The 11,823-nt window shown below is 46.4% G+C and overlaps 1 protein-coding gene across 1 annotated transcript in view; it reads left to right on the top strand.

Moving 5' to 3' along the window:
* Positions 1 to 3,871: 3,871 nt before the first annotated feature.
* The window catches only part of LOC142074895 (NAD kinase 2, mitochondrial-like), a 40,450-nt gene continuing 32,498 nt past the window's right edge, over positions 3,872 to 11,823 (top strand). Inside the window, 2 exon segments of the mRNA XM_075135857.1 lie at positions 3,872 to 4,074; positions 4,076 to 4,490. Coding sequence (XP_074991958.1) covers positions 3,995 to 4,074; positions 4,076 to 4,490 — 495 coding nt within the window. The 5' untranslated portion in view covers positions 3,872 to 3,994.

Here is an 11,823-nt window from a genome sequence, read left to right as displayed (position 1 = left end):
CATATGCAGATATCTGCCACTAAGATTATGATTTTCTGGCAAAATTTACTTGGATGGGATAGCTAAATGGCTTATTTTATGTTCTGGAGGTGTTCACATCAAAAATCTTTGTATCTCTTCCTAAATCTTGTCACTCAGTTTTTTATGTCATGTTCTTTAGTGACCTCTGAATTAGTTTTGGCATACTGTATGAAGTTAAGAGTTTGGTAATGTCTCTATTGAATGAATGAATACAGGGAAAACTTTTAGCACATTTGCAGTAGCTTTCAATGCTACTGATGGCCTGTACAAAATGGACAGGGAGGGAAAGAGCATCCTCTTTTCCCTAAATGGCTTTTAGAGGACATAACACTGGAGCATGCTGGCAGGAAAATCTAGAAAAAACCTACATTGCCTGTTCTACAGCAGTTGTCTGTCTAAAAAGTGGAATTCAGATTCCAGAGTCATCTTTCACAAACACTAAATTAATTCTTACAAAACAATGTGTGCAGCTGTTTGAGCATATTCAAATTGCTTCTGAAATGTTTAAGTCAGTTGTGTTAGATGGTGTAGTTTGCTTTGCATAAACAAAGACTGGGAAGAAAAATAGAAAAGTAAATTTCTGTTAATTAAAATATATTCTAATGAAAGTGTAGACATGAAAGCTTGCCCCTTCTCATTGGTTTTGTGTGAAAAAATTCAATAATTTGTATTCATAATAACTGCATTTATTTTGTTTTTTCTGAAGAATCCTCCTCTATTTTGGAATTTATGAAGCAAATTATATGACCCAACTATGTAATCACTAATGAGGGTACATACATTGCAAGCAAAATGCAAGCACACATGGATAGAATCTGGGATCAGAAATTCAATCAGAATATACCTGCTAATCTACCTGCCTTGCAAGATTTTGATGTCTTGAACAAGTGACGTGTTCTCTAAGTGTTAGTCTGGAGTTTTCCTTCTGAATAATCAGAATTAACAGCTATGGTCATCTGGGCTCAAAATTTGAGGACTCAGTTTTGTGAAACGTTACCATGATGGTCTGTTTACCTCCTCCTCTGTGAATGCAACTAACACTGATATAGCATTATCATTTTCAACACAAAGATAGCATTATCATTTTCAGGTATCAGTAGTACTTAGGGGCATATAAAGAAAATCTAGAGAATGTAAATGATTGGATTAGTTAATTATATAACTAGTTATTAATTAAATAATCACAAGAAGTCATTACAGACTTTAATAAGGAGTAGAAATGAACAGTTGTCCTAAATTGTAACTGCACTAGAAGCAATATATAAATTCTTTTGGATGAAAAAAAGCTACATTTGGAGAACTTCTTATGTAAAACTGCTGGTACAGTCATGCGTTACCAGTTTTGCAGCTAGTGTAACAACTTAGGAATAATTTAGTTTTTACATAGAAATTTTTCCAGTTACATTGTTTTGTAACACAGAATAGATAATTTTAAGTTTATTATATAGGGTTTTTTTTAATTCCATTATATAACTTGAAGAATGTAAAGCTAAGGATGCCTGGTTTTCTATGGATTTGTGTCTTGAAACTTATGTCATGTATTGTAACTCATTGGTGTCTAAAATGGGTATTACTCTGAAGCATTTTCCTTGCTGCAGGCAGTACTGAGGTGTCCGTTTCCATATGGAATTTTTAAGTACTCTGTGCCCAAAACAAATTTTGTTGTGGTCAGCCAAGGGTTTAAAAAGTTATTAAAGTGGAAATTCACCCCTGCTCCATACTCGTATCCTATAAGAATACCAGGCTAAAATGCCTATGCTTATTAATTTAATTCTGTATGAACTAATCTGTCCATTAATGTACCGTGTGTATTGCTCTGAAGTCATTGAAGATGGGGCATGAACACATGTCATATGTCACAAATTGTGAATATATTTCAAAATTAGTAAAGTGTCATTTGACAGATACTTGTGTCTTGTTCCTATGTATCAGGTGTATGTTCAAATCAAAAGTTGTAGTAAGGGAGAGGTTAAGTAGTGTCTATTGAACATTTTGTAAGTAGGTCCATCTACAGAGTAAGATGCAAACTGTAAGTAACATTCTACAAACTCTATTTTATGTGTTATGGAAAGTTTAAACCTTTTTCCACATACAGAACGGCATGTCAGATGATCTGTGTACCCTTCAGCTAGTCTGTCAGACTTCCTTTTGGGAATCCTGGATGAATCATTTCATGTTCTGTGCCTCAGCTCTGCTTCCAGAACATTAAGATCTCATATACTGTTTTGAATTTACATTTTAAAATATATATTTTCATATTTTATGCTTATAATGCTTGCTGTGGGCATTAATTCAAAAGACCATAACGTGATAATCGCATGGCCTCAGGGTAAAATACTGCTCCATATTCAAGCTTGCCTTAGAGGTTGAATATTATTTGTTTTTCAAACAAAGATCAAAACAGTTCAGTATAAATAGGTAACGTGTGAAGCACAGAATCCTAGAGGAGCAGCTCAACGGTCAAATAAGTTATAAAAGAGATACCATTCAGAACAGAGCTGTAAATTTTCAAAATCCCTTTTGGTCTCCAGGATCTTGTATTATCTACTGCTTTGTACAATCCGAAAGTTAATGGTTATACAGAATGAGGCATTTTCTGGTTAGCAAGGGAATTAGTTATGTTTAATTACTCTCCTGGTAATCTGGTTTGTGGTAGTTTCCTTCAAGGCTAAGTTAATCAGTAGATAAAAAATCCTCCTACCCGTCAGTAAAGACTGGATGGAGCTTTTGTATTATTATACAAGAGTAGGGAAGGGCTGAATGGCTTTAGCTAGTCTGATTTCCCAAGACTCTCGTATTTAGCAAAGCACTGTAGAAGAGTTCTGCACTGACAGGTAAAAAGCTGCTGCTTCAATCTTTCCCCACAGCGAGAAGCCGTAACTTCCCCCAGGGAAAGAACAGGCACAGGGTGAGTAATTAGAAAAACGTGCATAAATGAAGCATTCAGTGTATAAGTACTGTGTGTGAAAGATAACACCTGAAAAGGCAGTTATTAATACTGATATAAAAAAAACCCCAGTATTTCCAGATAGCTTGCTTACAATATTAAAAAGTAGCTCAGGATCGATTATTTCATTTTTTCCCCTGGACTTGCAAAATGCAGACTTGTCCCACTCACATGCATTCACAGCACTGCTGCACAGGTCTTTTCCCAAGCCTGCTGCTTTAATCGTGTTGCCTTTTTCTTTGCTTCCTCAGACATTGTGATAAATGTAATAAAGACCAGAATAGTCACGAATAAGAGGTGGACTTTTCAAACTACACGTTTCTCATCAGATCCTCACAAGATGCAGTATTTAAACCTTTTTAAATAAAGGACCTGTTGTGTTTTTCTAACTTTCCAAATACTTCTCCTCAGACAGACATTTAACATGGAAGCAAGCCAGCTTCCCAGCAAGGCACCTCACTGAGGTCCACCTCAGGATTTCCAGAGTCTGCTTAGTACCAAGTCCTGTCTCCATGAGTTAAAACAGAGGATGCAACTAGCTTTATTTTACAAACTGTTAGCACAGAAAAGGACTGCGCAGAAGACCATGAGGAAGAGATACAGGAGGTGTCCCTTTGAGGCGGGGGAGCCGAAGCAGTCCGGCTGAGAGGACCCAGCCCCTCACAACAGCCGTTGGCGCCAGGTACGCGCAACCCGCGCACCGTCGAGCCCGCGAGGAGGTAGAGCCGAGGGCGTAGAAAGATGGCGGGAGGAAGATGCTGTGCGCCAGTCGCATGCGCAGTCCGTGCTCCCAAAGCACTAGAAGGCAAGCACTCGCCATACGTTCTCCCCGCCTTTCCTTCCTCGGGCCGGCTCGGTTGTTCGGGAAGGGCGCATGCGCACGCTGCGCCGGGCCCGGTTTGGGAGCGCTTCCCACCGCTCCTGCCCCGCCCCCGCGAAGGGTGGGTGTGTTGCGGCGCTCTTCGGCATTGGTGGAGGCGGCGCCTGCGTGTGGGGCGGGGCGGGGCGGTGCGGTGCGACCGCGCTATGTGTGCCGAGTGCCGCTCGGGCGTGGAGGCCGCCTCAGAGCGGGGGCAGTTGTTGTCGCCACCCTCACGCGTGCTGGCTGCAGGCTCCCGCCCTGGAGGGAGAGCGAGCTCGAGCGATGTCCTCCTTCTGGGGCTTCCTCTACGGCTACTTCTGCCTTGTCAGCCGGACAGCCGCCCGCTGTTCCCCGCTGCTCTGCCAGCGGGCGGTGGGGGCTTCCTCCGCCCTGCTGGGGCTACCGCTGCTTGGTGGCGCCCGCCGGCGCCTCCTCGCCTCCCGCGGCCTGAGCCCCTCCGCCCGCTGCGCGGCGGCAGGGCGGGGAGCAGCGGGGGCCGGGCCGTGTGCACCGCGGCGGCGGAGCTGCGGTAGGCTCGGGGCGGCGGGCGGCGGATTCTGGCCGGCGCGGGTGGCGGTGGTGGTGAAGACGACGCGGTACGAGTTCGAGCAGCAACGATACCGCTACGCCGGGCTCTCCGAGGAGGACCTCAAGCAGCTGGTGAGTGGTGGGAGGGGGCGGTTGTCCTGGCCTCCCCGAGCGCTACCGCCGGGGTTGCGGTGGGGCCGGGCTGTGGGGACGTGTTTGGGCGCGGGGAGGCTTGAGGAGTTACGAAGGCGATGCCCAGGCTCTGGAGGGGCCCGCTGGGCCATGTGCGTGGGGAAGGGGTGTCCGGAGTGGGCCCGAGGCTTCCCCTTGTCTTGGTACGCGGGGCGGCGCCGTGGGCCGGGGGTGTGGCCGCTCTCCCCGCGCTCGGCCATTGCCGGGCGGTTGTGCCCATCCCGCCGCCTCCCGAGGCCCTTGAGCCCGTCTCTGTGAGCTGGTGAGCGGCGCCGCTCGCTGCGGTAGGCTAGGAGAGGGGGTACGAGCTTAACCTCCCTTCATTCATCTATTGCAAATTACTGAGGCATTTGTGTAGTAAGCGTGTTTGGGTCTTATTCCTGGAGTAATTCCAGCAGTGTTCAGCAATCTACAATTTTTTTTTCTCGCAATGTGTAATATAAAGACTATATTTAGGGAAGTGCATGCTGAGGAAAGCACTATGTTGTGAAAATCCTCTCTGAGACTTAGAGAGGACTCATTCTCATTTCCTCCTGCTCACTCCTTTGCTCTGTATCCTTGCCTCACTTCCTCACTTCATCCTTCAGTTTTTTTTCCAACAACTCCTCCAGCTAAACCTCTCATTCACATCTATCTGTCTTGCCTTTTTATTTGGTCTTTAAGAAACATTCAGTACAAAACCAGTGGCTATTCCATTAATGAAGGTATACTAGGGAAAGCGGGTATCTCTAAGAGTTGATATGTGCACCCAGTGTCTTGTGTCTTCATCTCCACCAAGCTCAGTGACCCTGTCCTCTCTTACATGTACCCTGTGACTGTCTCCTTTCAGTGCCATCTGCCACCAGTGGGCTAAAGGATGGTACCTGCTGGAGTTACTTTGGTTGTCAGCAGTCTGTGCAGACCAGGTCATGAGCTCATACTATTGTCCTTATTCTGAATAAGACCATTAATTTGGGTCTGTCTAGCCTTTGGTCTCCTACAACTGGAAATATTTTAGATCTCTATTCACTTGCTACATTTGGATTAAACTTTCAAATGCACTTAACTTATGTAGCAGGGACAAATGATACGGTTGTATACCCTTGCTTTGTAAAGAACTAGGATAAAAAGTACACTATCTAAAGTAAGATAGTTCTTACGCTTTTATAACTTTTTCCTGTGTACTTCAGTTGGTCATCCATCCCCTATGGAATTCCTGTCCAAACACTTTTACATGTTTTGTAAAGCTCTCTATTAAAATTTTATGATACCAAGTTTAATGTGGAAACTTCACCCTGTGTTCTTATTCTTACCTACAATGTAGGTTCCTGTTGCTGAGATGTCCCTGTACTTCCTTTCGTATGGTGGCTATGGAAAAGCAATGTCTCTTACAGCTCATCTGTAAGACTGCTTTTCTGTCTCTGTTTCAGCTTCTCTTGAGGAAGCATTTCTTGCTGTTAAGTATAGAGAATCAGATTGTCCTCGGTGCACAGCTAAAAACAAGAAAAATAAAATGGCCTGTTAGTTCACCTTTCCCTAACTGCTTGTGTACAGGCAAGACTGGGACAGCGAATCAGTCAGTGAGCAGTGTCATTAGTGAGTGTTGAACATCCTAAAGGTGCTTTCCATTGTATGTAGTGATAGCTGCAGTTTCTTTTCTCACAAGAATGAATGCTTTGCAGGATTGGTAACTTGTATCAGTCTGAAGATGAGTTAAAAAAACAAAACGCCTGTAAATGCACAGTGTCTGATTGTAGTAGTTGCAGAAACACCTTAGAGCTTGCCCTTTTGGAGAAACTTTTGCAGGTATAATAAGTTAATTCTCCATATTTGTTGTTTTTATTCTAGAAAACTGGTGCTTTTTTATAATCTAGCTTTCCCCTGAAAATACCTCCATGTGAGGAGTTGCAGCAATAAAACTCATAGTCTTTGTCTACCTGGCAACACTAACTTGCTTAACTATGTGTTTAGCAATATTAAGTTAGGTTCTTGCTATGTGGGTGGGAATACAAAGATTTGTGCAAGAACACACTGAAAAGCTCTTCCAAAATTATATATTTGAAATAGGAAATAAGAGAGCGAAGGCAGTAAGGAGAATTCCCATTTCTCACACTTTTTAGCTGACCTGTAAAAAATTTTGTATTTACATTTTTTGATGACTCTGGTCTCAATTTTTTTTTTTCCCTCTTCAAACCCTCGGAGCTAACGGCATTCTCAGTAAATATGTTGATGAAGGTTCAGGAGACTCTTACCCTCTCTACTGTGGACAGAGATCACTTCTTAGCAGAGTGATTGCTGCAAAGTGTCCTTCCCTCTCTGTGCTGCATCCTTTGTGGGCAACTTGGGAACATGATGCTTTTTGCTTCCTGATGTTAGCTGCACTCTGTTCCCTGTGTCCCTGCTACTTCTGGGGAGACTTGAGAAGCTGCTCCCAAGACTACTGGTCTCTGAGGAACAGGCCAGACACTGCCCGTGGATGTGCAGCGAGTCCCTACTGCTGCTACCCAGGGTGATGCTCAATTTATCCTGAAGGTCATGATTTGAAGCAGTCATGAATCTGGTGTGGGAGCTTGTCCTGGTTCCGGCTGGGACAGAGTTAACTTTCTTCCCAGTAGCTTGGGGGTGTGCTGTGTTTTGGGTTTAGTGTGAAAGGAGCCATTGATGGCCCATTGATGCTTTGGCTGTTGCTGGGTGATGCTTGCACCGCGGAGGGGGAGCACAGCTGGGGTGGTGGACCCAGCTGGCCAATGGGGTATTCTATACCATGTGACATCATGCTCAGTATAAAAACCAGGTGTGTGGGGGGGCTTGCCCCCCGTTCGTGACACGCGGTTGGTGAGCGGTTGCGTTGTGCATTGCCTGCTTTGTGTATTCTGTTATTGTTGTTGTTCTCATTGTTATTATTACTGTTCTACTTAGTTTTATTTCAATTATTAAACTGTTTTTATCTCAACCCGGGAGTTTTCCTACTTGTGCCCTCCCGATCCTCTCCCCCATCCCACCGGAGGAGGGGGGTGATCGAGCGGCTGCGTGGCGTTTATTTTTGCTGGCTGGGGTTAAACCACGACACCAACGAAGCTGCTCTGTCACTCCCCTCCTCAGCTGGACAGGGGAGAGAAAATATAAAGAAAGGCTCGTGGGTTGAGATAAGGACAGGGAGATCACTCACCAATTACTACCATCACGGGCAAAACAGACTCAACTTGGGGAAATTAATTTAATTTATTACCAATCAAGTCAGAGTAGGGTAATGAGAAATAAAAACCAAATATTAAAACACCTTCCCCCCACCTCTCCCTTCTTCCCGGGCTTAACTTCACGCCTGAATTCTCTACCTCCTACCCCTGCAGCAGCACAGGGGGATGGGGAATGGGGGTTGTGGTCAGTTCATCACATGTTGTCTCTGCTGCTCCTTCCTCCTCAGGGGGAGGACTCCTCACACTCTTCCCCTGCTCCAGCATGGGGTCCCTCCCACGGGAGACTGTTCTCCATGAACTTCTCCAACATGGGTCCTTCCCATAGGCTGCAGTTCTTCACAAACTGCTCCAGCGTGGGTCTTCCACAGGGTGCAGTCCTTCAGGAACAGACTGCTCCAGCGTGCATCCCCCACGGGGTCACAAGTCTTGCCAGCAAACCTGCTCCAGCGTGGGCTCCTCTTTCCATGGGGTCACAGGTCCTGCCAGGAGCCTGCCCCAGCACGGGCTCTCCATGGGGTCACAGCCCCCTTCGGGGGCATTCACCTGCTCTGGTGTGGGGTCCACCACAGGCTGCAGGTGGATATCTGCTCCACCGTTAACCTCCATGGGCTGCAGGGGGACAGCCTGCCTCACCATGGTCTTTACCACGAGCTGCAAGGGAATCTCTGCTCCAGCGCCTGGAGCACCCCCTCCCCCTCCTTCTTCACTGTCCTTGGTGTCTGCATAGTTGTTTCTCTCACATATTCTCACTCCTCCCTCCTGGCTGCTGCTAGTTCCCGCGCAGTTTCCCCCTCACCCCCCCCTTCTTAAATGTGTGTTGTGGTTTAACCTGACAGGCAGCCAATACCACGCAGCCGCTCACTCACTCCCCCGCAGTGGGATGGGGAGAGAATCGGAAGGGTAAGAGTGAAAAAAATCGTGGGTTGAGATAAAGACAGTTTAATAGAACAGAAAAAGGGAAAATAATGATAATGATGATGATGATAGAATATACAAAAATGAGTGATGCACAACGCAATTACTCACCACCCGCGCTGACCGATAACCAAGTAGTGATCGGTACTTCCTGGATCACGCCTACCGTTCACATACTGAGCATGACGTCCCATGGTATGGAATACCCCATTAGCCAGCTGGGCTGGCTGTCCTGATTATGTTCCCTCCCATCTTGTGTACCTAGCTCAGTCAGTAGGCATGGGAGCTGTCCTTGGACTAGGAGGGCACTTAGCAACAACTGAAAACATCAGTGTGTTATCAACATTCTCCTCATACTAAATCCAAAACACAGCACTAGGAAGAAATTTAACCCTATCCTAGCCGAAACCAGGACAGTATCCACCCCTTATTCCATACCATTTATGTCATGCCTAGATCTCACATTTTTTTTAATACATTTCAATTAACCACCACTATCTTTCTTCTTATATATACACGTATATCTATATGCACACACAGATATCATTCCCTTGGTCTATGGACTATCTCTCTAAAATGTCCATTGAGTTCATTTAGTCCATGACTTTGGGCTCCATCTGTTATAACAGTCTTTCAGGGCAGGAGAGATGGTGTGTGGTGTTGGGCTGTTGCATCCTGAAGCCAGTTCTCATTTCGGTACTGCTGCGCTCGTCCAGTTCTATCATCGTTGCACTTTGCTCGGTTTCATCGGAGTTAGTTCATTCTTCATTAATCTGGGTGATTTTCACTGCTATACCATGGATTGCAACCATAGAAATAGTGATATACAATATCATATAACAATTGACATCATAAAATTCAGTTCATTGGCTATTTTCACCCAAAATCAAATCCCCTTGAGGTACACACCGGACCTCCCCATCCTTTCGCATTACCCACCAAGTGTACCCAGGTCCTTGAGCAAAAGCAATCCCACGGAGGCAGAAGTAACCCAGACTGTCTTCCCCAGCATATTTCTTATGTGCATGACAGGGACTTTATCTCCATCTACAGTACGTAAGAGTCTTGATTGGGCAGGGCCAGCTAGATTGGCAGATCCCCTGGTATTGACTAACCAGGTGGCCTTTGCTAAATGTGTGTCCCAATGCTTTAATGTCCCACCACCCATTGCCCTCAGTGTTGTCTTTAGCAGTCCATTGTATCGTTCCATTTTCCCAGAGGCTGGTGCATGGTAGGGGATGTGATATACCCACTCAATGCCATGCTCTTTGGCCCAGGTGTCTATGAGGGTGTTTCGGAAATGAGTCCCGTTGTCTGACTCAATTCTTTCTGGGGTGCCATGTCGCCACAGGACTTGCTTTTCAAGGCCCAGGATGGTGTTCCGGGCAGTGGCATGGGTCACAGGGTATGTTTCCAGCCATCCTGTGGTTGCTTCCACCATGGTGAGCACATAGCGCTTGCCTTCTTGGGTTTGTGGGAGTGTGATATAATCAATCTGCCAGGCCTCCCCATATTTCTATTTCAGCCATCGTCCTCCATACCAAAGAGGCCTTACTTGCTTGGCTTGCTTGATTGTAGTGCATGTCTCACATTCATGGATAACCTGTGCAATAGTGTCCATGGTTAAGTCCACCCCTCGATCCCGAGCCCATCTATATGTTGCATCTCTTCCTTGATGGCCTGAGGCATGATGGGCCCCCTGAGCTATAAACAGTTCACCCTTATGTTGCCAGTCCAGATCCACCTGAGCCACTTCAATCTTAGCAGCCTGGTCCACCTGCTGGTTGTTTTGGTGTTCTTCAGTGGCCTGACTCTTGGGTACGTGAGCATCTACGTGACGTACTTTTACAGCCAGGTTCTCTACCCGGGCAGCAATATCTTGCCACAACGCGGCAGCCCAGATGGGTTTACCTCTGCGCTGCCAGTTGTTCTGCTTCCACTGCTGCAACCACCCCCACAGGGCATTTGCCACCATCCATGAGTCAGTATAGAGATAAAGTACTGGCCATTTTTCTCGTTCAGCAATGTCCAAGGCCAGCTGGATGGCTTTCACCTCTGCAAACTGGCTCGATTCACCTTCTCCTTCAGCAGTTTCTGTGACTTGGCGTATAGGACTCCATACAGCAGCTTTCCACCTCCGATGCTTTCCCACAAGGCGACAGGACCCATCAGTGAACAGGGCATATTGCTTCTCTTTTTCTGGTAGTTTATTATACAGTGGGGCCTCTTCAGCACGCGTCACCTCCTCCTCTGGGGATATTCCAAAATCTTTGCCTTCTGGCCAGTTCGTGATCACTTCCAAGATTCCTGGGCGACTGGGGTTTCCTATTCGGGCCCGTTGTGTGATCAGTGTGACCCACTTACTCCACGCAGCATCGGTTGCATGATGTGTAGAGGGGACCCTCCCTTTGAACATCCAGCCCAGCACCGGCAGTCGGGGTGCCAGGAGGAGCTGTGCTTCAGTACCAACCCCTTCCGAAGCAGCTCGAATACCTTCATATGCTGCCAATATCTCTTTCTCAGTTGGAGTGTAGTGGGCCTCGGATCCTCTGTATCCCTGACTCCAAAACCCTAAGGGTCGACCTCGAGTCTCCCCTGGTGCTTTCTGCCAGAGGCTCCAGGTAGGGCCATTCTCCCCGGCTGTGGTGTAGAGCACATTCTTTACATCTTGTCCTGCCCGGACTGGCCCAAGGGCTACTGCCTGAACTATCTCCCGTTTAATTTGTTCAAAGGCTTGTTGTTGCTCCGGACCCCATTTGAAATCGTTCTTCTTCCGAGTCACTTGATAGAGGGGGCTTACAATCAGGCTGTAATCTGGAATATGCATTCTCCAAAAGCCCACAATGCCTAAGAAAGCTTGTGTCTCCCTTTTGCTAGTTGGTGGGGACATGGCTGTTATTTTGTTGACCACATCCATTGGGATCTGACGACGTCCATCTTGCCATTTTATTCCTAAAAACTGGATCTCCTGTGCAGGTCCCTTGACCTTACTTTGTTTTATGGCAAAACCAGCCTTCAGAAGGATTTGGACTATTCTCTCCCCTTTCTCAAAAACTTCTTCTGCTGTGTTTCCCCACACAATGATGTCATCAATGTACTGCAGGTGTTCAGGAGCCTCACCCTGTTCCAGTGCGGTGTGGATCAGTCCATGGCAAATGGTAGGGCTGTGTTTCCACCCCTGG

This window comes from Calonectris borealis, chromosome W, assembly GCF_964195595.1.
Source record: "Calonectris borealis chromosome W, bCalBor7.hap1.2, whole genome shotgun sequence".
NCBI classification, from domain to species: Eukaryota; Metazoa; Chordata; class Aves; order Procellariiformes; family Procellariidae; genus Calonectris; species Calonectris borealis.
Note: the sequence above shows the minus strand (reverse complement) of the source record. Positions and strands in the feature narration are given on the sequence as shown.